At 48.5% G+C, this 26,154-nt stretch overlaps 2 protein-coding genes across 3 annotated transcripts in view; one reads left to right on the top strand and one right to left on the bottom strand.

The window, feature by feature from the left end:
- Positions 1-15,701, top strand: part of LTBP4 (latent transforming growth factor beta binding protein 4) — a 32,811-nt gene extending 17,110 nt beyond the window's left edge. The window contains exons 8-30 of one of the 2 annotated variants that reach the window (XM_089479342.1): positions 131-304; positions 1,035-1,130; positions 1,308-1,439; positions 1,839-1,964; positions 2,109-2,234; positions 2,975-3,100; positions 3,369-3,494; positions 3,833-3,958; positions 4,049-4,174; positions 4,470-4,595; positions 4,750-4,872; positions 5,002-5,133; positions 5,565-5,696; positions 6,244-6,369; positions 6,574-6,717; positions 7,525-7,749; positions 8,745-8,819; positions 9,115-9,243; positions 10,082-10,231; positions 10,636-10,788; positions 11,746-12,126; positions 12,558-12,707; positions 13,090-15,701. In XM_089479342.1, coding sequence (XP_089335468.1) covers positions 131-304; positions 1,035-1,130; positions 1,308-1,439; positions 1,839-1,964; positions 2,109-2,234; positions 2,975-3,100; positions 3,369-3,494; positions 3,833-3,958; positions 4,049-4,174; positions 4,470-4,595; positions 4,750-4,872; positions 5,002-5,133; positions 5,565-5,696; positions 6,244-6,369; positions 6,574-6,717; positions 7,525-7,749; positions 8,745-8,819; positions 9,115-9,243; positions 10,082-10,231; positions 10,636-10,788; positions 11,746-12,126; positions 12,558-12,707; positions 13,090-13,238 — 3,353 coding nt within the window. In that variant the 3' untranslated portion in view covers positions 13,239-15,701. Of the gene's footprint in view, positions 1-130; positions 305-1,034; positions 1,131-1,307; positions 1,440-1,838; positions 1,965-2,108; positions 2,235-2,974; positions 3,101-3,368; positions 3,495-3,832; positions 3,959-4,048; positions 4,175-4,469; positions 4,596-4,749; positions 4,873-5,001; positions 5,134-5,564; positions 5,697-6,243; positions 6,370-6,573; positions 6,718-7,524; positions 7,750-8,744; positions 8,835-9,114; positions 9,244-10,081; positions 10,232-10,635; positions 10,789-11,745; positions 12,127-12,557; positions 12,708-13,089 lie in introns of both variants that reach the window. The other variant, XM_089479341.1, reaches the window with a different exon arrangement.
- Positions 15,702-17,047: 1,346 nt separating this feature from the next.
- Positions 17,048-26,154, bottom strand: KCNK6 (potassium two pore domain channel subfamily K member 6). The gene is made up of 3 exons (XM_089478713.1): positions 25,836-26,154; positions 18,499-18,894; positions 17,048-17,560 (listed from the first exon to the last, which is right to left on the bottom strand). Exons 1-3 carry the CDS (start codon positions 26,152-26,154, stop codon positions 17,328-17,330), a joined length of 948 nt encoding a protein of 315 aa, XP_089334839.1. The 3' UTR covers positions 17,048-17,327.

Below are 26,154 nucleotides of genomic sequence, written 5' to 3'. Positions count from 1 at the left end.
AGGGCACTGAGTGTTAATCCCAGACCAGCTACAGGTTAGCATTTAAGCACTGAAACAAAGGGGAGAGGTGGGTTGGACTTCACCTCAATTCTCTTTCTTTCTCTTATGGCATTTTTTTCCTCTTTGGCAGATGGATTCAAGGAGATCTGTCCAGCTGGCCCTGGCTACCACTATTCAGCCTCTGACCTCCGCTATGACACTCGCTTCCTTGGCCAAGATCTGCCCCGGGTGCCAATCAGCCGCCAGCAACCAGGACAGGAACCTGCTCCCCGGCCTCCGCGGACAACAGTGGCACCAGCTATCAGTATGTTACCCACCCACCCCTTGCTCAGTTCTCCTAGAGGTGCCCCAGCTCCCTTGAGAGCCAGTGGTTTGACCAGTGGACTAGAACTACAGAATGCCAGGGTTCAAATCCACACTCAACCATGGAAATCCAGCTTAAGCAAATAAAGAGGAAGGCAGTGATCAACTTCCTCTGAAGAAGTGCAGCCAGGCAAACCTTATGATACGATGTCCCTAAGTCAGAGTTGACATGAAGGCACATAAACTAACAACAGCTCCCTTGCTTTGGTTGTGATGGACCCACCAAAAGCCAGCTCTTCTCTTCTTGCCAGGCTTGGATCTAGCTTCCTTGCACTAGCTGCTTTGATTTGGAAGTTTGGGCAAAAGAGATTTTTGTCCCCCTTTAACTGCAGGGCTGCAGCTCCACCACACTTTCACTGTGGCTATTATTTTCTGTTGTGGATTCATCTGTGCAGAGGGGCTCCTTCCCTCATTGTGAGCTTATTCTGAACGAACGAACGAACGAACGAATTGGGATAGTAGATGAGTTGGGAAACCCCCTATGTGCACAGAGCATGCAGTGGGAAAGGGAGGTGCTGGGTAGCTCACCTTCCACAGCAGGGACTAGCAAAACTGGTTTGCTTTTGACCCCATCTGAAGCACCTGCCTGAAGGAGTGTTGTGGAGCTGGAGCCATTTCCTTTCCTGCAGACCGGCAACTTCCTTATGCCAGTTTTCTTCTTTGTCTCATAGTCCGCTGGACCCCACCACCCACTTCCCTGCTGGGACGCCAACCTCCCTGGTTGGTGCCCACTGTACCACCTGGACCTCCTGAGCCTTCTCTGCCAGGTAGATGGACTGTGGGGGGGGAGGGTGCTCCTGGTTATCATCCTCTCATTTTCAGTTGGTTCCATTGGCAGGGCAAAAACCCTGGAAGAGGAGCAGAGTGGGATGGCAAGGTGGGCAGGAATGGGGATATAGGGGGCCTAGGAGACAACCGGCCTGTGAGATTCTTTCTTCCCCCAGAGGTTGGTCAAGGTGTGTGTGAGCGGCGCCCCCAGGTGTGTGGGCCAGGACGTTGCATCCCTCGCCAGGGTGGCTACACCTGTGTCTGTGAGCGTGGCTATTGGCTGAGCCCTCAAGGCACCCACTGTGTCGGTGAGTTGGGCAGGGGGGCAAGAGACAGGGGAGGTTTTGAAGGTGCTGCTCTTGGCATGTTGCTTTTGGGGAGGGCTACCCAGGGTTGCCATTGCTCAAGATTTCTTGTCACTCACAGCTTCTGGTTGGATTGGAAGGACACGCTGCACAGAGGTGGTCTGAGCTGCTGCCATTTCCTAGGAACAGCTTAGTGCTAGTATCTTTGGAAGCTAAACGCTGCTGGTCTGTTTGGGGTGGGATTGGGGATGTTGCAGCACTTCCAGTCAATTTGGCAGGATGAGTGCAGATAGGACCTGCTGGTCATGCTGGGTGGGTGTTCCATGGAACACTAGATGGACGATGCCAAGCCTTCCTCCTTCTATGTACCCCTAACTTTTTTCTCCTCTTCTTCCACTCCAGATGTGGATGAATGCCGACGCAGCCCTCGCCCTTGTGCTGGTGGGCGCTGTGAGAATTCAGTGGGCAGCTTCAGCTGCAGGTGCCGGGCTGGCTACCAGGCTGACCCATCTGGAGCAGAGTGTCAAGGTCCGTTCTGTATGGGCACAGGGGTCCCGCTTTGAAACCTCCATCTAAGGGGCAGGGGTGGGGATCTTAGCTTGCTTCTTTCTCTACTTTTGACTCACATTGGCTGACTGCCTGCTTGTTTGCTTTTTCTTCACTCCCCTCCAGACATTGATGAGTGTGCCAAAACACCACCACCCTGTGCCAACGGACAGTGTTACAACACACCAGGCTCTTTCCGATGCTCCTGCCCCAGTGGCTATCAACTTGATCCAGTAGGCTTTGAATGCCGAGGTAAGGAAGTGATAACTTTGGGAAGAGTGCTGAGGTTGAACAGGAAAGTACGGGAGGTACAAATGAGATAATCCTTTCCTTCATCTGCCTTGCACGTCTGTTTAATGTTGGTTCTGTGGACAGATAAAATGCAATCCATGGCACACATAGTCACAGGTCAAAACCTACAATGTACAGGAAATGCTAGAAAGGTCTGTCATCAGTTGTTTTTTGACCCAGGCCCTGAAAAGGGGAGCAAGGTAGAAATGGTAAGGCAACTTTGGCTTGGAAAGAATATGGGGATCAGTATAAATTTTAATAAAATATGAAATATTAAAAAAAGAGAGAGAATATGGGGATCAGTTGAAGGCAAATCCATGGGGTGGGCACCTGTAGAGAGGGTAGGCTATTTTTTTACACCCTGACCAAATAGTCTTTACTAGTGTGTTTGGGCATACTAGGAGTGATGTTACATCACTTCTGATCACCATTTTGGCTGATTTTTCAGCTGGGCTTTTGCTGTGGGGGGTTCTGAACACATGGGTGACTTAAAATGTTGCATTTGTAGTTGGTTTGGGGATATTTAATGGTGGTTTTGGCTGAAAATTACCTAAAAATAGCCTGATTCTTGGGACAGGTGGTGGAGGATTTTGGGGGTCACCAAGAGCCTTTAGGGGTGTAGAAGTGGAGTCCATAGGCCATGTTTTCTTCACCCCTGATTTTGCAGCCCCAGTCCATCTCTCTTCTCTTCTCCATTGCAGATGTTGATGAGTGCTCCCAAATTCCCCTGCCATGTGCCCGTGGGCGCTGCCAAAATACACAAGGTTCTTACCGTTGTGCCTGCCCCTCTGGCTACCAGCCTGGCCCCACTGGCACAGAGTGTTTGGGTGAGAGCATTACATCCCTTTTCTTTCTCATGATAATTGCCTGCAGGACCCCGGAGTGGGAGATTCCAGATTACTCTGGTCCTGCAGCACTGCCCTTTCCTGAAATGTAAGCCTGGGACAGTTTATTTTTGGGGATAACAACTCTCAGAGTTGCTCAGGCAAAGTTTCTTAGGTTTTCTGGCCTTGGACTGCCTCCCCAAGTAGGGAGCAGGGTGGAAAGACAGATGAAAGCAGGAGAGCATGTCACATTTGTGTTGTGTTTTTTCAGATGTGGATGAATGTCGGGAGAGTCCTCCAATCTGCCAGCCAGGCCGTTGTGAGAATGTGCCAGGCGGGTACCGCTGCACTTGCCCAATTGGCTATCAGCCCAGTCCACAGGCAACACAGTGTGTTGGTAAGGATGTTCTGTAAGGTTTAATATTAATATTGTTATTGATAATATTAATATTAATAATATTAATGCTCAGTAAGGTGGCAGGCAGGGAAGAGCAGGAGGATAGAGCAATAAGATGCCTGTTTCTGCCACAAAATGCTATCCTATTCCCTTGGCCCAGCCTGGCTGCCATCTTCTGACGTAAGGCCTGAATCCCAGGGATTCTGGTCATATGTAAACCATTTTTCTTCTCCACCATTTTGGATTGAGGAATGGGTCTTCCAGGATCCATGGGGTAAGGAATCATGCAGAGCTTTCTGTGAAATACCTCTTTGTCTTTGCCCCCTCTATGCCCACAGATGTGGACGAATGCCAGCAAACCCCTCCGCCATGTGGCTCTGGACGCTGTGAGAATGTGCCCGGTGGCTATCGCTGCCTCTGCCCCGCTGGATTCCGGGCCAGTCTCACTGAGAACCAGTGCTTGGGTGAGATGGGAGAGGAGATTTGAAGGGAGGGGATATTGGGTGCATCATCAAGGTCCTTTTGTGCCTGATGACCTTGTCTCTTTTCTGAAGATATTGATGAGTGTTCAACAGGGTCGCCCTGTGGCCCCCAGGGACGGTGCTTCAACACAGAGGGCTCATTCCGCTGCCAGTGCAACCGGGGCTATCGGACAGAGGCTACAGGGGTATCTTGTGTGGGTGAGTACTGGAACCTGAGGGAGCTATGGTCAGCCGGTGGGACAACGTATTTGTGGGGGGGGCATTTGGCACCCTACATATGAGGGTTAACCTTGTCCCAGCACGTGCTTTCTATGCTTCCCATGATTGGTACATGCACCCTGTTTAGTCAGCATGGGAAGGGAGGTGATCTCTGTGGCAAAGGCATCCTCTCAGTTCTGCCCTCTTCTTCCCCTCCTCCTCTCCCACCCCTTTTCTTCCCTCTCCCTTCTTCCCCCAATTTCCATCTCCCCACTTGCCTGCCTGTCTCTGTTAGATATTAATGAGTGCCTGGAGGGGGACTTTTGCTTCCCGCGGGGAGAATGTCTCAACACGGATGGCTCCTACACCTGCCTGTGTGCCCAGGGATTCACCACTGCTCCCAATGGAGCCTCCTGTGTGGGTGAGGAACCTTGTGAAACAAGGGGAAGTGTGTGAGCAATGGGAGCCAGGAGACCTGGGTGTTGGTTGGTTCTGGATAGCTTAGACTGGGTGCAGGACGGTCTCCTGCCATGCTGTGCTCCTATTCACTCTATTCCCTGCCACCCTCTATATAGACATTGATGAATGCCAGAGTGGCACTGCATGTGCCGGTGGCCATTGTGCCAACACAGAGGGCTCTTTCGATTGCTACTGCCCACCTGGTACCCGCAGCAGCCCCAACAAAGCTTCCTGTGAAGGTAAGTGGCCAAGAAACAGCAGTCCTGAGACTTGCCCCGATCTTTGGAATCCACCCTCCTCCTGCCCCCCCCCCCCATATTTCCTGTGCCAAGAAAATACCCAGGTGGTCTTTGATCTCATCCCCATAGATATCGATGAGTGCCAGGAGTATGGGGCAGCACTCTGTGGGTCACAGCGCTGTGAGAACTCTGCTGGCTCTTATCGCTGTGTTGCCCATTGCCAGGCAGGCTACCGAACCAGTGCTACAGGAGATTGTGTTGGTGAGTGTCACTTGAAGAAGGATGGGGTTGTGTTGGGGGGGGCAGAGGGAAAGAGAGAGTGTATCATGCTTCTCTGAGTCTGGAAGCCTCTCTGGGTCAAGAAGAGCCTCTCTGTTACCCCACCCCACTCCTTTCCTTACTAGATTATAAGTTGGTTGAGTGCATGAAGATGTTGCAGCAGTAAAACCTCAGGCAACGTTAGCTTGTGTCTCTTCAGCTGATTGAGGCTGTCCTTTGTCATAGCTGTTGTTCACCAGGAGCTCATGCATGCGTTCCCACAAACTGACACACAAACCATCTATCATATGAGCTTTTAAATGGGATAAACTTTCCACTTGACAAGAAGGTCTTCACAGGAGGTGGTGCCATTCCTTTCTGCTGCCTATTCATCTCTATTCTCATCACCCGCTTGTGGGGCTTCTTCCCTCCAGACATCAATGAATGCCAGGAGTATGGGACCAGCCTGTGTGGGGAAAAGCGTTGTGAGAACACTCTGGGTTCTTACCATTGTGTGGCCAGCTGCCAGACTGGGTACCAAGCCACAGCTGCTGGGGACTGCCTGGGTGAGTGCAGGGGTGTAATCTGAGCTGAGCCCAAAGGAGAGAAGGAGAACACCAAGGTGGACACTACCTGTGGCCATGTTGAACCATCTTCCTGGCCATTGTTCACTCATGGTGCTCCTTGGGCAATGTTTGGGGGTGGAGGGAGGGACCACTCCTCTGAGTGGGTAGACCTGGGTCACAATCCAGCATCCCCTTAGTACAGTGTAAATACCTGCATGAAGACATGTGCCATGGCAGCATTAAACAATGCCTATGCAGAATAGTAACATTGTACATCACCTTTAAATGAATGGGTGACATTATGCAATGTGAAATACATGAAGCAAAATGGCAAAACAAAGTGTAGGATGGCAACCACAATGCACAACACAATGCAAAGTATAGGATTGCACAACTTGCAAAGACAAAGCATAGATGAACAACTCTGCTTCCATTGCTGTCAGCAGAGTATGTCCATTAACCAGTGGTGAGTTCTTGGCTCTACATGCATAGTTAGACTTACCCATGGGTATGCCCCCAAGTGAATTCTGGCTATGTCATGTTGCAGATGTGGACGAGTGCAGGAACAGCTCACTGTGTGGTGCCCATGCGGTGTGCCACAACCTGCCAGGATCCTTCCAGTGCATCTGTGACCAAGGTTATGAGAGCGCTAGGGATGGGCGGCACTGCCTAGGTACGTGCTGATGGTTGACATGATGTGGGGAGGGCAAGGCCTTAGCGATGGGTGCGAGAGGAAGTGAATACAAGAGGCAGGGTGCCACCTCAATGGGTCATGAGGGGCAGAGTGGGATATCATTATATAGTGTCAGTGCCAGATGCCCAGCAATGATTCTTTTCCTCTGCATATCTTTTGTCTTTTTTCCCCTTCTCCTCACAGACGTGAATGAATGTGAGACACTGCAAGGGGTGTGTGGAGCTGCACCATGTGAGAATGTGGAAGGCTCCTTCCTTTGCATTTGTCCGAGGGCTGGTGAAGAGTTTGACCCCATGACTGGACGTTGCATTGCCCTGCCGGGTGCTGGTGAGCAGGAGGGAGGGAGGTTGGACGGCAGGCTGGAGTACCTTCAGAAGACACAGCTGGGCAGTGGGGTGGAGATTTTAGTGAGGGACCAATGGACCTGGGGGTGGGAGAAGAAGGACTTGTGATGCAAACAGTAGGCTGGGGCTTCTTCATGACCGATCACCTCCTGGGGAAGGACCTTCAAACATCGTGAAGATCTCTTTCCTCCACTGAAGGGGGGCACTGAGGATGGATTAGACCAAATTGGGTCTGTATTAAAGATGGAAAGAATAGTCATTATTGTTCATTCCCAGATGACAAAATGGGTTTTCTAATAGTCAGGCAACTCAGTTGAGAAGTAGCAAGAATTTTGTGCAATTTGCTACTGATATTTGAACATCCTGAAGTGTTGCAGAGAAATAATTTAGCAAAGTTTGGGGGAGAACCATGTTTTCTGGGCAAAAGAATGGGTTTTCTGAACACCCCATGTGTCTCCTGATTTTCATCAGTGAAATGTTGGTTATGCTACCTAATTGTACATCCTTTTGTGCAAGGATTAAATAGTCAAACATTTATATTCCTAGTCCATCTTGGCCAGCACTGGATTTCCCATCTTAGTGTTCATACAAACATCTCTGGGAAATTGACAAGCCAGGAGTCAAAGGAAAATCTTTCCCCGCACATGTGTTTAATACCATGCAGAATTGGTGTCCCTAAACTGGTGGCCTATATGAGGTTTTGTCTGATACGATTAAGTTCATTTCCACTAGCTGCAGGGCAATTCTAATGCTGTTTCCTCAATCAAGTTCTCATTTCCTTGTCTTCCAGCACGTCCTCCAGCCATACCCCGGCGGCCAGAGGTTTCACGGCCAGAATCCCGGCCTTCTGGGACTGGTGACAGCCTTCGCCGTGAGTGCTACTATGACCCCAACGCAGCACAAGCCTGTGAAAACGTATTGTCCTGGAACGCGACGCGCCAAGAGTGTTGCTGCAGCCTTGGCCATGGCTGGGGCATTGACTGCCACATCCAGGTGTGCCCCTCCCCAGGGACAGGTAAGGATGTATGTCCATGGATGAAGAAGGAGATGCAGAATGGCTGTCTTGACACACAGCCCTTATTATAATGGTGTAGATTTCTGCGTTGCACAGAACTTTCTAAACCTCTCTTGATAGTACTTCTCAATTGTCATCAATAGAGGTCATTTGAACAGTTGACCCTCTGTATTCATGGATTCCTTATCCATGGATTCAAGCATCCATGGCTTGAAAATATTCTTTAAAAAAGCATAAATTCCTAATAGTATCCTTGATTTTGCCATTTTATATAAGGGACACCATTTTACTATGCCGTTGTATTTAATGGGACTTGAACATCCACTGATTTTGTATCCACAGGTGGGAGGGGTGGTGGTGGTCCTAGAACCAAACTCTGGCAGATACAAAGGACTCACTGTACTTGTTCCTATAAAGAGGATGGCATAGCTCATAGTAACTTGTAAAGGTTATTTATAAAGGAATGGGGATTTAAAACCAACCTGCTTCTTGCCAGTATTGCTTTCACCATCTCTACAGTGGGTTCTGATGCATGTTTACTCAGAAGTAAATTCCACTGCAGTCAGTGAGGCTTACTTATTAGTTACATGTATACCATGGCTTTGGTCCAGTGAACTCAATGTGGCATACATTATCCTTTTTCTATCTATTTTATCCTCACAACCACCCTGTTAGGTGGAGGGGAGAGACAGGAATGAGACTGGAGCAAAGTCACCGAGTTTTAGGAAGCAGGAACTAGAAACTGGATAACCAAAGATTTAGTCTAGTTCTCCAACCACTAGATTGTCTCTCACCTTTCCAAGTAATGGTACACAGGACTGTAGCACCTGTGGTCTTCTGGCCACTTGTAACATTTCATTATCAGGAGTGCTATGAGCTGGAAAAGAGTCGTGAAGAAGGATGGAATCTCCTGGGCTTTCCAGAGAGACAGTTCTGGTTGAGATGTGTGGTGTTTGGTAAATCTTACAGCTGACAGATACCTTCTTTCTTCCTAGTGGAATACCAGGCCTTGTGCCCACATGGCAATGGCTATGCTGCCTCCATCGCTGGAAGTGTCTCGCCCGTTGCAGGTGGGCATTACCATGGTATGTGCCTCAAGAGTTTGGGGGTGGAGTTTGGGACCAAATGTTCCATCTAGACTGACCTTTCCTGGGTGAGCTCTGAAGACTAGGGCTCCCCTGGGGAAGCCTATTTGTTAAGTGTGTATGTGTTGTGCTCACACTCAGCCAGCTAGAAGCCTAGACTCCTGCATTTGTTTCTGGGAAGGAATAAGGGGTCACTGCTTTATGGCAACAATGTGTTGAGTGTCTTGGTCTCCTAGATTCCTTTTTTATTATTACTAATCCCTTTTCTCCTCCTGCATAGATGTGGATGAGTGCTCTCTCTTCAGCACTCAGGTGTGCAAAGGTGGGGTCTGTGTGAACAAGAGCCCTGGCTATACTTGCTACTGTCCCAATGGCTACTACTATGAGACACAACACCTGGAATGCATTGGTAAGACATTTGGCTGCTCCTCTCTTTCTTCCTAAGACTCCTTGTTTTGTTCATTTGGTGCTAGACATTGACATGTTACTGCTATAGCATATGTTTTATTAGAGGTAAATGATACAGCAGATGGCATACAGCTGAGAAACATCTCAAGCTCTTTTGCTAATGGGGTCCAACACCCCTTCACAGCCAATGGTAAAACGGGACCCCCAAACAATAAATTCTACCCAGATTATCCCTGGAAGGTGATCAGATTTCCATAGATGGTTATATGGGACCCTTAAAGAGGGGTAAGCCCTCTCCCCCACCAAACACTTTGGAAGATGGTATCCCTGTGGTGATATAGTCCAGAAGGGAACCAAGAAAATTAAAGTGCTCAAGTGTGACTCATCTCCTGCCCATTAGCTATGAGAACTGTGCAAGCATATTAGTAACAGTGGAAAGTTCACTCCCCCAGTCCATTCTCATCCTCCACATCTTTTTCCTAGCCTCAAAACTGTCAAGCTAAATGCTAAAAGTATCTGACAGGGTCACTAATGCAAATAAACCCTTACTCTGTCACTGGGCAGCTGTTTAATGTTGGGCCAAAATGCTAACAAGGACCTTAAAACCCAGCTGCCTGGTGGCAGAGACCCAACTCATTATATCTACCCAGGCTGAGGATGGGAATACTAGGATGGAGGGAGGTAGACACTGACTTTGTAAGCATTCCCTTCTGTTAGCTCTGTTTTAAAGCCTGTTGCTGGCCTCACTTGGCTCCCTTTTGCTTGGGACCCTGATAAAAATGACGACCCCTCCTTTCTATCTCGAGAGAGAGACTGACCATCTCCTTGTTCTCTCCCAGATAATGATGAGTGCCTCGATGAGGAGACGGAGCCCTGTGTGGGAGGACGTTGCATCAACACCATTGGTTCCTATTACTGCTCTTGTGCTGCTCCACTGGTTCTTGATGCCTCCCAGCACCGTTGTGTCACCAACGATAGCCAAAGCTTGGGTAAGTGCTGAGAAACCTATGCACACCTCTTTCCCGTCTTGTTCTATTCCACAATGTTTGCAGTAGTGCTGAGACCCCTAGAGACCCTGGAAAATCTCAGCGCCTATGTCATCATTTTGCATCTGGCTACAGGGATGTAGCCAGATTCATCTCCAATTCTGTCCGCTCAGTGTGAATTACAAAATAGCAATGTGGGTGACTTCAGGGCCTTCACGGTGCCCAGAGCCCTTTCCTCCTGACCTACTGTAAAGGCCCTGAAGTCACCCATATTGCTATTTTGTAATTCACACTGAGCGGACAGAATTGGAGATGAATCTGTGGGGTGGAAAGGGCAAGTATCACACTGATTTTGTCTTGTTCCTTCCTGTGGTTTTCTCACCCTGCTGCTTTCTGCCTCTTCCCAGATGACAACCTGGCTGTGTGCTGGCAGGAAGTGGGGCCTGACCTGGTGTGCAGCCGACCCCGCTTGGACCGCCAGGTTACCTACACAGAGTGTTGCTGCCTTTATGGGGAAGCATGGAGCATGGACTGTGCCTTATGTCCAGCTCGTGACTCAGGTAAGCCTCATAAGAGATCCTCATGGCAGAAGAGACCCATTGGCAGAAATTAGTGCCAGCTGGGCTCTAGGCTGCAAAGGTGGAGAGGAGAGGAGGGTGCCTATGGGTGCCCAGAGCTGACAGATTTCCCCCAAATCCTTTTCTCAATTAGCACCTATGTATCCATAGTCAACGAGCAGGAGAGGGAAGAAGCTCTCCCCTATCTTGGGCAGTGATATCTTTCCTCATAGTGGGAATGTTTACAGCCTCTTGGGCCATTTCTAGACATTTTTCTGGCTCCATCATTAACCAGAATGGCATCGCTGCCTGTAGTGAGCTGGGTCTCTGCTCTAAGGTAGATGGGTTTTGAAGTGCTTGTTAGCACCATGGCCAAACATGAACAGCTATCTAGTGGCATGAAAGGGTTACTTTGTATTACTGACTATTACATGCTTTTTTGCATTAGCTTTGCAGTTTGAGTCTGGGAACTCAAGCTGAGAACAGACTGGGAAAGTGATTCCCCCCCCCCTGTTTCTAACCTGCTTGCACAGTTTTTATTGCTACAGAGGGGGGAGTTAGGTCGTGCTTGCACATTTTGATTTTCTTTGTTGGCTTCTGCATTATATAACCCATGGGACATTACCTTCCATTCACCTTGGTCTGAGAGGGATGCAAACTAACCCAGGTGCCCCATATGCCCAGCAATGTCAACAGAACTTGATTGCCAGCCAAGGAATAGTCTGGGTAGAATTCCACCATTGGCTGCGGGGAGATGCCACATCTCATCAGTGAAAGGGGTGGAATGTACCATTTGCTGCATCTTTTACCACAAAAAAAGCTTGTGCTATAGCAGTAGCATATGTCACTGTTCTGCACCAAAAGAACTCTTGAAGAGACCTGGAACTACACCTAGTTCTGGGACAAGAAATTGCATATTACCATATGATTCCTTCTCCACTCCTGCTTTTCCCTTCACAGATGACTTTGAAGCTTTGTGCAATGTCCTCCGACCCCCCAGCTATGGGCCTGTGCGCTCGGGAAGCCTGGGACTGCCCTTTGAGTATGGCGGTGGCGAGTTCTTGCCCTACGGCCCGGAGATCTTTGCCCCTCCACCCCGCCCTCCTCCCCGACTTCCTGACTATGACCCTTTCCCCCGGGACTCTCTCTACGGCCCCTCACCCTATGAGGCCACAGATTTTGAAGACCTTCCCTACAGTGATCCACGCCAAGAGGGCCCTCCTGAGCACATCCGAGGGGGATATCGGCCCCGTAGCCCCCCTGAGCCGGAATGGCACTATCCCCCACGTAGCGGTGGGAGTTCCTACCCTGAACGGCCAGGTCGGGCCAGTGAAGACTATGGTGAGTCTGGTTGAGATTGTTCGTAAGGTCGGCAGCACATAATGTTTGGTCCACGCAGTTGCATGTCTGCCCAGCACGTCCTGTATGCCTCCCAAAGCACTAGGTTGAACTGGATGTCATTGCCAATTATACAAAATAGCAACCAAAGCAGCCCAATGCTGCCCTACTGGAGTCTTGGTGAAGAAGAAAATGCCGCCCCCCCCCCCCCCCCCCAAGCCCTGGGGCCTGCCCAACCCTGTACTGGAAGGAGATCAGAGTACATTTTATGTTAAGTTTAGTCCTGGTGGAAGGCAAGAAGGGGAATCATGAGCTGGACATGTTGGGATGGGTGGAGTTACAAGTGAACTTGCTCTCAGTATGGCTGGCTAGGCAGTGGAGAGAGGCTGCTTCTTCCTATTCTTCATTTCCCCTCTTTTGTCTGCCTCCATCAGGCCGCTATGAAAGCTTTGGAGGTCTTGAGTCCGAGGAGTGTGGGATCCTGAGCGGCTGCGAGAATGGCCAGTGTGTTCGCATGGCAGATGGCTTCACCTGTGATTGCCATGAGGGTTACCGCCTGGACCCAACTCGTATGACCTGCATGGGTGAGAACTGGAATTCCCTTCCCTTACTCTTGTTTTCACCTAGCCTGAACCTCTTGCCAGATCTACCATTACTGAACTCACCCACCTTGCTTCAGTTGGCATCTTCTTAGTGGCACACACTGGTTAAGTCAACCTTAGGCCTGTGTGTGTATTATTTTGATTGTTACAGAGGTTGGTGTTCCCTTCCTTCACAGCTGCCGTCCCGAACTTACTGTAGTGCCTCTGCAACCCACTGTCCCCTCATGGCCATTCCATGTCTGGAGAGGATTGGAAAAGTATCTTGACTGGTCTTAGCATGACCCAAACTTTGACCCCACTTACTCAGATTACTCTGCTATTCTCCACTCTTGATTTCTTTTACTCTCCTCTCCACTTTCCACAGATATTGACGAATGCAGTGAGACAGAGGGGCTCTGCCCAGGCGGCCGCTGCCTCAACATGGACGGCTCCTACCGCTGTTTGTGCCCGGTTGGTACTGTGCCCACTGGCCAGCCTCCCCGCTGCGTCCCTGCCTCCCACAGTCGTGCCTGAGCTGAGCTGCAAAGGGTGGCCCAATATTTATTACTTGTATAGATTGGGGATTGGGAGAGGGAAGGGAAGGGAGGGTCTCTTAGGAAAGAAGGAAATGTTGGCAATTTCTCCTCTCTCCCCTTCGGTGAATGGAGGAGGCCCCTCTGAGCTGCCACAGGAAGGAAAGAGCTGCCATGCTTGCCTGGGAGGCAGTTAAGAGAAGCACTTAAATGGAAAAAATGAGCGTATCTCATCTGCAAGGCAGTGGCTCAAGGGAGTCAGGGGAAAGAGGAGGATGCTCAGTCTGACCTGATCCTAATTCATACAGCCAGCAATATGGGGAGAAAGCAGAAGAGGTGGGAAATAATGGGAAAATGTGATAAAGCCCATCATCCCCAGTTGAAGTTGCCAACAAAATGGAAGTTCCAGAGGGGGCATCCCTGAAACCGAACTCCTCCCCTCCCCCAGGGACTTGTATTTACAGTATTAAACCAAAGCTGCCTTGCCATTCTGCACTTGGGCGTTAAGCCCACATATATAACATTTGGGATGTTTTGGAAGGAGATGTTCAGAGCCTTTTTCTACAATGGCCCCCGATCCCCATGCAAGACAAGTTCTTACTGCCAGCATGTGCCCCTGTGGACATTTAATGGCTGGGGAAGGGATGGGTGACACTTGGTAGAGTTTGTCAGCTGTAGTTCCGAAGCCAACCTGGAGAAAGTAGAATATATCACTGTGGGCTGCTTTCACATTACACATTTATAGCACTGTGATGCCACTTTCAGTGTCAGGGCTACAAAATTTGGAGGTGGGGTGGTTGCGTGTTGCAGTTTGCAAATCCCAGGATTCCATCGGATGCAATTAAAATAGAATCACAGAGCTATAACAAGTGTCACGTGAAAGGGCCCCCTGACAGACGATGGCACCTGGAGGGAAATATCTGAGTCCCATTCATGCTACACAAATATAATGCTGCTCTTCAACTGCCAGCACTATGTAGTGGTTTGAGTACTGGTACCAAGGTTTGGTTCCCAGCTTAGCCATAAAACCAAGTTACATGCTCTCAGCTTTGGGGAAGGCAATGGCAAATCTTCTCTGAACAAATCTTGCCAAGAAAACTCCATGATAGGGTTGCTTTAGAGTCACCACAAGTTGGAAATGACTTGAAGGCACATCACAATCACAACTCAACTAAGTGCTCTGGCTACATCCTGTGGAATCCTGGGGCATGTAGTTTGGTGGGACATCGGAGCACTCTTAAGAAATCTAAATGCTCCTCCCAAAACTGCCACATCCAAGGTTTCATGGATAAGAACCATAGCAGTTAAGTGGAATAATAGCACTATAATTGTGTTGTGTGAATGGGCCCTGCTCTCTTTTCTCAGCTAAAGGCTCTGCTTCCTCTCTTACCCATTATATGGCCAGCAGAATGCATGCCGGCCATTAGAAGGGAAGTCCTACAGAGGTATGCAAACATGAGGAATGTCCCATGAACACACAGAACATACATTTTATACAGACCAAGTTCAGCAAATATATTTTTAGAAATACAGTCTGTTCATATTTGTGTATACATCCAACCCGTGCTCATAACCTATGCATTTCCCCTGCTATTTTCTCTCTGTTTCCTCCCCTTTTCTTTGTATTCATACTTTAAAAATCCATTTCTTTTAAAAGAAACTGCTCTGTGAGCATGATGTGGAATTCCTGCCAACATTTCCTTCACTGGAGCCACACTGATAAGAAGTCTGTACACTTTGAAAACTGTTTCCAGAGTACGCAAAGTTTTTATCCGTCTGTCCCTGCTAAAGGAATTGTACAGACTTTCCAAAACCTGTTGTGCATTTTAACAAATGCAGGCACTTAGAAGATTCTTCTCCTTTTGTTTGTAGTCAAAATAACAGGACTACCGTATTGGGAGAAAGTGGGGAATCAACTAAGCAGAAACCGGTATTACTCCCTTGCCAAGATGGACTCCCTACAAAGGAGAGGGGAATGTCCAGTTCCCAGGGAGTCCCCCAAACCTCTTGGCAGTCCCCACAAAATTTTGGAGAAAACATATCTTGATTTTTGGGCAATTCACTCCAAAACCACACACAAATGTGACAGTTTGTCATTTTACCTTCCCCATACTACTCCTCACACATTTCCCCACCTCTAGAAAGACTTGCCACGAGGCGGCATGGCTTAGTGGTTTGAGCATTGGACTATGGAGACCAGGGTTCAAATCCCCACTCAGCCATGGAAACTCACTGGGTGTCCTTGGGCAAGTCACACAGTCTCAGTCCCAGAAAAGCCTGTGGTGAGGTCTCCTTAGGGTCACCATACATCAGGAACAATTTTTAGTCATACAGCAACAACAAAGAAAGACTTGATTGTTGACAACAGGATTGACTGCTTCCTATCTCCAGGCAATACAGAGGGGGGCACTGCTGCGTCACCATCACCACTGTTACTGGAACAATAAACCTTTTTTACGAACAACTATGGAGTTAGCCTCTTGGGTAAAGTCATGGAAGGGGGCAATCGAAGTCCTGGTCCCAACCAAGCTCTCCTGCAGCCCAGCAAGCCAATATATGGAAGTCCAAGAAGTGGGGGATTAAAGCTGTCCCCGTGACACACACCATTGAGAGCACATGGTGAGCCACTTTGGTATTTTCCATTCATTCCACACAGTATTCAAGTGCCATCTCCTCCTACACATCACAACTGGGATATGTGTGGCCAGGCAATGTGGTCAAGGTGGCAAAAGGAGGCAGATTCCTTATTACTGTGGAAGTACACAAGCTAGGAGAGGCCAAAGCCTAGTGGAAACGGCAATGTTCTACCTGTTCTTTTCCTCTCCTCTGGCTGAGTTAAATGAGTCAATGGGAAAAGTCTGAGACGCATCTCTAAGTGCTCAGTAGATGTCTGTTTCATTATAGACAAAGCTTTCACTATAATAAAGCAACCCTCTATTGAACACTTTGGGACGTGTCTCTGGCTTTTCCTGTGGATTTGATTTGGTGCTCTTCAGTTTTTGTCGCTTTTGAGTTAATTGAGTCAATGTATTTTTTGTGCTTTGATCGTAGTTTGCTGCAATGGAAATAAGCTGAGGATAAAGAGGGGGGAAGTGGTTGGAGGACAGAGAAATGGCATTTTAAATGCAGATGAAAAAGTGGGACAACAGGATTAATCAGGACCATTCCTGCCAAATTGGGGCAGTTTGAAAGGTATGAAATATATTATCTTAAAAGCCAAAGAAAGCTCTTTCCATTGTGATGCCTCCAGACAGTTGACCTCTGTCTCCCACATTGTACCAGTTCCCCTTCAGTTCTCTTCCTAGACAGGTGAACGCTTTCAGAGTAAGCAGGAACTTAACCATAGTAGTCCAGCTCTTGCAAAGTTTATCTCAATTGGCCATCACTTTCTGGATGAACATAACCCACTTCTGTAATAGGGTAAATTAAAACAAGGCGATAGACAGGATCTGGAATAGAGGAAGGGTGCAGATCGAATGCCTTCTTCCTCACTAGTATTTCCCACCCCCTACACACTGCAAGGGCTTGGTTGGAGAAAATAATCCCCTCTAATCGATGGTTTCAGCATAACACACATGCCTGCAACAATTCTGGCCAGGATCAAGTAGGATTTCCAGATTGGGCCGGGGGTGAACAGCCAGAAAGACTTTGTTCTACTTTTTCCCTACTCACAGATTTACTTGTCCTCTCCTGTGCAGATTTAAAATGTCTGGATATTCCAGCTTTTTTATTTGCATTATCCATTTTAAAAAACAAACGTCCTCCCAAAATAAATCTGCAAATGAACAGAGCCCACCCTCCCCCCCTGAAAGAAACAGCTTGATTTTCTTCATCTTGGAGATCCAACTGGGTTTTCCTGTTAACAGATGGACAGACTGACCAGCAGTCTCACTCCCCTGGGAACAGAAGAGCAAACTGGTAGGACAAGGTTCTGCAACAGGAAAGAGCTTGAGAGCAATAAAAAAGAGCCAGCCACTGGCCTTGAAGGTTTCTTATAGGCCAGATGGCACAGAAACAACTAAGCACTGCTGGAACATTTCAGTCTGCTCTCCTGTAGCTTTCCCCAGGTTGTTCTGTGATTCGCTCTTGGCTATCTGTTGATGGAGGAGTAATTTGCTTGAGTGCCCGCCGTGGGCTGCACTGGCACTTTCTCCATCTGCCCTGGCTCTGAGGAAGAGTCATGCTCCTCAAGGATGCGCTGACGGTCTTCGCAAGGTGGGTCTCGAGGGAGCAGGATCAGATCCGAGAGGCCATGCAAGTCTGCCATTTTATGGAAGGTCTGGAGCAACAGAAGCATGGCCATCAGGCCCAGGAGCAAGTACACTGGAGGAAGACAGGGAGAAAGTATGAGACTGTGAGTGGGGAAGGGGATGCCAAAGAGAGGGGTCCTTTCACACAATACACAGATTAATTCATTTATTTAGATGGCCAGAATCCTTTTGGGGACTAAAAATCTACCATATATACTCAACTATAAGTTAACCACATGTATAAGTTAAGGACAAGTTTTGGGGCCAAAATTACTGGTATGAATTTTGATATAATCAGTGGATAAATCTAAGACTGCATCTGGAGCCAATATTGACATCCTCTGGGTCTTCAAGAACTCCTTGCCACCAAAAAATCCCTCACAATTAGATGGAAATCTATTTCTAGTCTTGAAAAATAAAGGTTTTGTATTAAACAGCTGAGAGGGGAACTGTTGCCTATCCAAAAGGTGAACCTCATCTTCCTTTTATGCTATACATTTATATCCCTATGATTCTACTTTAACTGCTTCCAATGGAACCCTGAGATTTGTAGTTGGGGGAAGCCACAGCACTGTGGGTCAGGCCCTAGAGCTCCCCTCCCTCAAGTGAGAATCTCAGGATCCCATTGAATGTTGCCATGGTATTTAAAGTGGAATCATAGCACTATAACTGTGCTATGATTCCCACAGAGTTAATGGCTGGAATACTGTTGTTTAATCCTCAAATAGAGTAGGGCTATTCAATAAACTGAATGATTCATCAACAAGTAAGCAAGTCCATGGATTTCAACAGCACTACTGTAGTCAGAACTAGCAGTAGGATTCAAGTCATAAAAACAGGCTACAAAAACAGCCTTTAAGGGTTGGGGACCATGTCCAGTCTAGTGGTTAGGGGCTGAAAAGGCCCAAGTCAGGTTAAAGATGGCCCTCCACCCTGTTCCATGGGGCAGCATGGCACTGTAAACCTCCTTTGTATCCTCCTATCTTACCCACCATCCATGGGGGTGCTTACCTGTGATTGAGACCTTATATAGTGAACGGAGTCGCTGTCCTGGCTGCTCCCCAGGGACATAGTCTCCAAGGCCAATGGTGCAAAGGGAGATGAAGCAGAAGTAGAAGGCATCCAGGAAGCTCCAAGACTCCTCCAACGTACTGAAGATGGCGGCAGGCACCAGGAAAAAAGCTACCAGCACCCCCACAGCCAACAAGAGCAAATGTCCACAAGACAGGGCCCGCCGGTCATACCCCCACCGCCGTGCCAGATACTCCAGAGGTCCAGAAGTGAAGGTGGCAACAAGGCGCTGCACGGTGGCCGTCAACATCAGCATGGTGAAGGGGACACCCAACAGCGCATAGACGATGCAGAAGGCCTTGCCAGCATCAGAGAGTGGGGTGGTGTAGCCATAGCCTTATGGGGTGGGAAGAGAGAAGGGGATGGGGTCAGAGGGCCTGGCATAAATGACAGAGTGAATTCCAGGTACTAGGCAAACCTCAATATACCATCTGTATGCTCACAGCTCACCCCACAATCACAGAATTTGTCTTTTCAACTGGCTTTCATTCTTTCAGTTTTATGAAGTTGCTAAAATGCAACAGAGAGGCTTGTTAAGATGTGGGGGAAATGCCCCCAAACCCAGCATGAAGCTGAAGAAGACTTCTAGGAATCAAAGGACTGGATCTCAAGAGCTCAGTTGCCTCATTACCAGACCCTCCAACATTTCATAGATGAAAACTGGGGTGCATGTGGCAGCAACACTAGAGTGTGGTCAAAGTGGCAAAAGTCATTGATGAAAAAGAACACACAAGCCAGGAAACATTTTTGCCCATCTTGGGGTGGGCAAGATTTGGCCCCCTCCACTCTTCTCTCTGCAATAGAACTGAACTTTTGCATTCAGTGCAACTCAGTTTGCAGCAACTAAAGTGAGCTAAAAAAAAGGAGGAAAGGAAAAGGAGGAAACAGAAACTGGGACATTTTAAAAGTATCTGAAAAAGTGGGATGACAGCATTCGTTGGCACTTTCCCAAGAAAACTGGAATAGTTGGAAGGTATGCATGAGCCAACAGGCACTGCATGTAAACCTGGATGGAAACAATAAGTACCCAAAGTTGACTTGAGTCACTGTGGTTCTAAAAAACCTTTTGACCTACCCACCCACCCGTCTTGGTCCACAAAGACTTTAGGATAACAGCTAATAAATCTGTGCACAAAGCCAAGTCAGCCATATGATGCTGATGCACCCTAAAAGGACCCCTGCAGCACCAGCATGAATGCTATTCAGCATGACAAAGCCCTGAGGGGGGGGGGAGAAAGAAGGGGGACTGTTTCTTAGCATCACAACACACCAAGGATGCTGACATGTGGAAGGTCAGATCATATGAGGAAGGGCTGAAGGAGGAAGATATTTTTAGCCTAGGAATGCAAGAGCCAAGGCTAGCAGGAAGAATGTGCCAATATTTTCCTGATCCCTTGAAGACTCTCGAATTTAGGCTAAATGTTACCAGAAAAACTTTCGAGAAAGGAAGAAGCCAAAATACCTTTCTCCAGTGGAAACCCCTCAGAGGAGAGGGAGGAATCATAGCTGGAAGACAGAGTCCTTGGCAATATCTTTCTGATTTGGGGATTCTGTGTAACAGCAACTGATTTTTGTGGAGGGATAACAGGGGCCAAGGGACCCAAGCTGGCATGTTTTGTGGTGGCCTGGCTCAACTGGGGACATTTTTGGCTCTTTGCTATCCAGTTGGGGAGGGGTTTTGATGATCTCTTGGAGGGTTTTGGAGGTTGCAAAAGGGAAACTTGAGGCCACATGTGACCCATCCCTATCATTTGCGAGGGGGAAGTACCAACAATAGGGAGGAACATCTCCCCTTCAGCTAAGGTCCCAAAGAGCCCTTACTATCCATCTGAGAAAGTCATGGGCTAAAAGGTCCAGTGGCAAGAAAGCAACATCCTCTTGCCGCGTTCCTAAACTGCTGAAGACACATCTCTTGGGGATCCAGGAGTTTGCTGACTCTAGGGTCCTCCTCCTACTGAGTAAGATGAGACCTCTAGAGATCATCTGCCTGGGCTGCCAACACTCACTGATCTTAAACCCTCTTTTCGTTAGTAACTCAGTGAGAAGTTACTGGGGAACTTGACTTGTACTTTCCCATCTCTGACTCTGCAGGAGCTGTAGATAGGAGCGGTTGTGTGTGACACCAGCTCCATATCCTCTAACTGTCCTAATTTGGCAGGAACAGTCCCAGTTAATCCTCTGTCATCCCACCTTTTCAGCTGCTTTTAAAATGTCCCAGTTTCTCTCTCTTCCTCCCACTTTCTCCCTTTGTCCTCAGCATATTTCAGTCACTGCAAATTGAGTTCAAAGTGCAAAAGTAGTTTCTGCGTAGTTGAGCCAGCAGAGGAGGGGTCAGAATCTTGACCTTCCTAGTAGACTTAGGCAAAAACAAACTTCTGCAGCCGCTAGACAGTTCCAGCTTTAATGGTGTGAATTCCCAGCGATGCCAAGATTTACATATGGGTCTAGCTGAACCTCAGACATATTGCAACACCTCCTTCCCCATACCTGCAGCAAGGTCTGAGATTCCCCTTTTAGCAAGTGACAGAATGTGAGGCTAGGGATGGGGAAGGAAAAGAAGGCCTCATGTGCGTGCATGTGGTGCGTGTGTGTAAAACTTCCTCCAGGCCGCCTGCCAGCACCCTTCTCGCTTAATCCCCTCCGGTATCTGCCACCGCTTGCCGCCAGCTACTGGGCAGAGTTCACACCATGTCAGCCACTCAGCCAGGAATCCCCAACCCCCTGGAATGGCATCCAAACCACCCCTGCCCCAAAACGGCATCGCAGGAGAGCTTTCCCCTGGCCCAGTCTGAGTATTAGACTGAGCTAGAGTCCACGCCTGGACAAGACAATTCTTCAATTCACTTCCCGCCTCCCTCCTCCAAGCAAGACGTGGCACAACATCTCCCTGAGCTACTGCTCAGTGCCAATAAGACAGCTGAATCTGGGCAGGCTGCCAGGCAAAGGAAAGGCTGAGGCTGCCTGATCCTGGGCAGGAGGATGGGGAAAGCCCTCAGTGGGTCAGGGAATGAGGAACAGGGCAGCAACCACACATCTGGGCCATCCAGCTGACTGGCATTCTGCTCCCATCCCCAAAAGAGAAAGTCTGGGATTCCTTACTAGGCCTCTGTTAAACCTCTCCATTTCTCCCATTAAATCCCATAAGTGTGTTGAAAGATCTTTTAATTGAAGGCATGTGTCGTACTTTTATTCCTATGGTTCTGGGTTTGTTTTTGTTTTAACGTTTTATGCTATTTTAAATACAGTTGGCCCTCACATCCACAGATTCTTTGTCCACAGGTTCAACCAGCCACAGCTTGAAAATATTCCACAAAGATATACATTCCAAATGCAAACCTTGATTTTATTATTTTATATAACCCCAGCAGATACCAAGGGCCCACTGTAAGTGGTGCTTTCATTGAATAGAGTACTGTATTGAGCTGTATTTTAACTCCAAAATCATAAACTCCACTCCCCAGATTGTGTTTTACTCTATGAGATTTGAGATTTCCAAAAATCAGAAATCAAGTAATCTTTGCAATCTTGGCTGGCTGGAGTATGGCCACCAGCCCAACTTGAAAAAACTGACATACAAAATTAGAGCTCGGCAAGATGGAAAACACTTTTGTCAATGGTTGGTGTAAGTTTAGTGCATCTTCTGGAACACAAACAACTCCATGGAGCAAGAACACCAGATGTTCTGGAATAAAACCATTTTGTCTTATAATGGAAGCATTCACCTGGACGCATTTTTCTATACATCGGTAACTCAGAAAGAACTATAATAGGCATATGGAGAAACAAAAATGAAAGAAACGGATACTCTTCGGTTATACCTGTACAGTCTGGCCACAGCATGGTTATTGGCAATTTATGTTGCCTTTGGAATATATATATATTAAAATATGTAGGATAGGATAGGATAGGATAGGATAGGATAGGATAGGATAGGATAGGATAGGATAGGATCAAGGTAAGATGACTGCTGTTTCAAGAGCAAGAATATATGTGGTCTTTCATTCCCCACCTTGTCAGGAAGGTGAATGTTTTTGGCTCAAGTGGAACTTAATACAAACAAATGCAACCAGGGAAAGCACTATGGATCTGGGAGATCTTTGCCTTCCTTTCCTTGCAGGTGGCTGGTTAGAGCAAACCAAAGGCACTGCATGCCCCAAAGCAGCTGGAGGGACAGGGACAGGGACAGGAGAAGGAATCCTTTCTTCATTCAGTGGGACAAGGCAGCTATCTGCTGGAAGAGGCCCCTACAGTCTGCCTCCTCTTGAAATGCTGAAGCCTTTCCGCCCAGAGCAGACCACAACATCCGCCTGCCCAAGCCATGTAGAAAGCTGTTGGGGAACAAGCTGAGGAATAAGTGGAGGGTGCAGGGCCTTCCCCAGCTTTCAGGCCACAAAAGCACCTTTTGGCATTTGCACAACACTCCCTTCCCTTGCAAAGTGTTTCTTGCAGAAGGTGAAGAAACGTTCCTATTCATCATCAGGTGAAGACGTTCCTATTCCAAAAGTCATAGACTCATAGACTTGGACAGCCTTTAAGATATTTCAAGAATGCAGCCATGTCACCCTGCAGTCTTCTCTTCACCAAGCTGAACAAGACCAGCTCATTCAACATTTGTTCTCCATACCTTGTATCATCCTTGTTGCTCTTCTCTGAACCCTCTGCAACGTGTCTACGTCCTTCTTAAAACGAGACGCCCAGAACTGAATGCAATGCTCTAAATGACGCCTGAGCAGCTCAGACTATAGAGGGACTATTACCTCTCTCGACTTGGAAACCACGCTTCTACTAATGAAGCCTAAAATTGCATTTGGGAACAGATTACATGCTCTCCAACATTTCACACATGAAAACCAGAACAGATGTGGCCAAGCAACAACAGAGCGTGGGTGGTCAAGATGGCAAAAGTTATTAAGGGAGAAGAACACACAAGCTAGGAGAGGCTGCAGCTGTTTGCTTTTGCTTGAGCCAACTGGGAACGGCCAAATCCCACCCTTCCTTTCCTCTTCTCTTTGCTAGGTTAATGTGCTTTAACAATTTGGTTCAAGTGTGAACCATTTAAACTGCTTCAAACCTTTTTGCAAAGCGGTTTAGAACGTAGTGGGAATGAGGTTCTTGTTTGGGTTTTAGGGAAGGTGTGTCTTCATTAAGGAACTAGGCAAGATATTAGGAAAGATGATAATGCTCAATAAAGGCAGCAGGAAAAGAATGAGATTGCCACTCCTCTGTTCACGCTTTGCCTCTCTCCATCCGGATTAAAACAGGATGCAGAAGACAAAGAGCAACCTGGCTGAGACCTGGTTCAGGAGCAACTGGACTTTCCTTTCGGCAGATGGCTCTCAGGCTGAATGCCGAAGGGCTCACCTTCCCTACTCTGCACATAAACACACCTAGCTAGCTGTAGTTAACTCCCACACACTGTTGCTTGTCACTGGACAGAGGAAGGAGAAAAGACTGGCTGGAGGAGAAATAGGTCTCCCTAAGAGGTCCCCACCAGTGCCTCTTTCTCCCCCCCAGCATCTCATGGCCAAGAGCTGCACTGTTGTGAACCTGCAAGTTGGCATTTCAGTGGTGCCATCCAGGAAAATACTGAGTGGGCTGTACATAGCCATAGTCAGGGCAGGGGAGTAGCTCTGTGTGTGTTTGTGCCTTTAAGTCACATTTCAACTTGTGGTGAATTTCTACAGGATAAAACTCCACCGAAATAAGGATCCCCCTCCCCAGCGAAATCTTCCTTCATTCCCTACATTCCCAGCACTGCAGAGAATGAGACACTGAAATTTATTCACGCCTAGATTCGTAGTTGGAAGAGACCCCAAGGGCCACCCAGTCCAACCTGGTTCTGCCATGCAGGAATACACAATCAAACCATCCCTGGCACATGGCCATCCAGCCTCTGTTTAAAGACCTCCAAAGAAGGAGCTCCAAGGCATAATGAATTAGGCCAAAGCATACTGAAGACACATAGAATCATTGGAAGAGATCCCAAAAAGGGCCATCCAGTCCAACCCCTTTATTCTGCCATGCAGGAACTCTCCATCAAAGCATCCCCAACAGATGGCCATCCAGCCTCTGCTTAAAGGCCTCCAAAGAAGGAGACTCCACTGTCTTTCAAGGGAGTGTGTTCCACTGTCGAAAAGCCCTTACTCTCAGGATGTTCTTCCTAATGTTGAGGTGGAATCTCTTTTTCTGTAACTTGCATCCATTGTTCTAAGTCCTATTCTCTGGAGCAGCAGAAAACAATCTTGCCTCCCTCTCAGCCACAGCGACACTCCCGAGACAAGTTAGGTGTTATCCCTCATGCGCAGACCCACACCTGTGACAGAGGGGCATTTATCTGGGCACAACGGCTAATGATCATATTCCACCATGAAGTATCTATAGCAACTCCCTACTGAAATGGGAAGCCAGAGTGGTTCACTTGTGGCCTCCCAATGTTGTTGTGTTGCTACGTCTATCATCCCCGTCACTTGTGGCTATGCTTATGGGAGATGGAGGCCCACATCATTTGGAAGGCTAGATAAAGGCATAAAGGAGAGACTAGGGCACCTTTAGCTCCACATTGTCACTTCAAAGGCTCCAAAAAGAGATGCGTTTGATTCCCAGCTTGGCCACAAAACCCAATGATTGACCTTGGGCAAGTCCCACTCTCTCAGCCGCAGAGGAGGGTCATGGCAAAGCTGCTCTGAACAAATCTTGCCCTGAAATAGGTTCGCCTTAGGGTTGCCGTAAGCCGGAAACAAAGGTGCACAACAAAGAACACACATTGTTAGCCAAACAGGTTTGCAAGGCGGCAAGGTGGAGTCCGATTAGAGTCCAACGTCAGCAACAGAGGAGGAAAAGGTGATGGGGAGGGAAGAGGGAAAGAGAAAGGCAAAGCCCAGGCAGCAAGAGTGACTGCTTGGAATGGAATGGGGATCTCACAGCGCCCAGCAGCTCAGCCCCTCTTCTGTGGGCAGGGGCCTGGCACTCAAGGGCGACTGGCCGTCCTCCTTTTCCAGGTCATGTCCTAGATCTCAGCCTTAGGTCCTCCATTTGGAGCCTGTCCAAGAGTCATGCCCAGGAGGACATTTGGGGACTTCTCCTGGACGGAGGGCTGAAATGTAGGACACGTCCTGGAAAAGGAGGAGGCGCCTGGTCGCTTGGGGACCAAAGGTTAGAACCCCGAAGGAGGCCAGCAAGAGATGGAAGCACTTCCCAGAAAGAGTCAGTTGTGCTCCAAATGGGAGGTCTTTGGGGGGGGGCAGGGGGGGTGTCCGGGAAAAGGAGGACCGACCGACCGACGGTGGTGATGAGGGTGCCGGCAAAGAAGAAGGCGGAGGCGAAGTCCCATTCGGAGGGGGCGGCGGATCCGTTCCGGAGCAGAGCCACGGCGCCGTGTCTGTTGGCGCTGAGGAGGGCGGCCAGGAAGCGCTCCAGGGCGGCTTCGGGGAGGCAGGGGCTCTCGCGGAGGAAGGCCGCCTTCAAGCCCCGCAGCTCCGCCCGCAGACGGCTCTCGTAGGGCCGCTCGACGGCCGAGAGGACCAGGGCCCCCAGCAGCAGGTAGCCCAGGTAGCCCAGGCCCAAGCCCCCCAGCACCAGACAGCCCCGAGGCGGCAT

This window comes from Sceloporus occidentalis, unplaced genomic scaffold (genome assembly GCF_023333645.1).
Source record: "Sceloporus occidentalis isolate IW3139 unplaced genomic scaffold, rSceOcc1.0.p SCAF_13, whole genome shotgun sequence".
In the NCBI taxonomy this organism is placed as follows: Eukaryota; Metazoa; Chordata; class Lepidosauria; order Squamata; family Phrynosomatidae; genus Sceloporus; species Sceloporus occidentalis.
The sequence above is the reverse complement of the archived record's forward strand: the minus strand, read 5'-3'. Positions and strand labels throughout refer to the sequence as shown.

Excerpts from the sequence above, each read along its gene's own strand:
- KCNK6 (XM_089478713.1), bottom strand. The coding sequence starts at position 26,154 with ATGCCGCCTCGGGGCTGTCTGGTGCTGGGGGGCTTGGGCCTGGGCTAC. Across the intron at positions 18,895-25,835 it reads CACCCTCATCACCACCGTCG|GCTATGGCTACACCACCCCA; the intron begins GTCGGTCGGTCC and ends CCACCCCATAAG. Across the intron at positions 17,561-18,498 it reads ATATAAGGTCTCAATCACAG|TGTACTTGCTCCTGGGCCTG; the intron begins GTAAGCACCCCC and ends GTCTTCCTCCAG.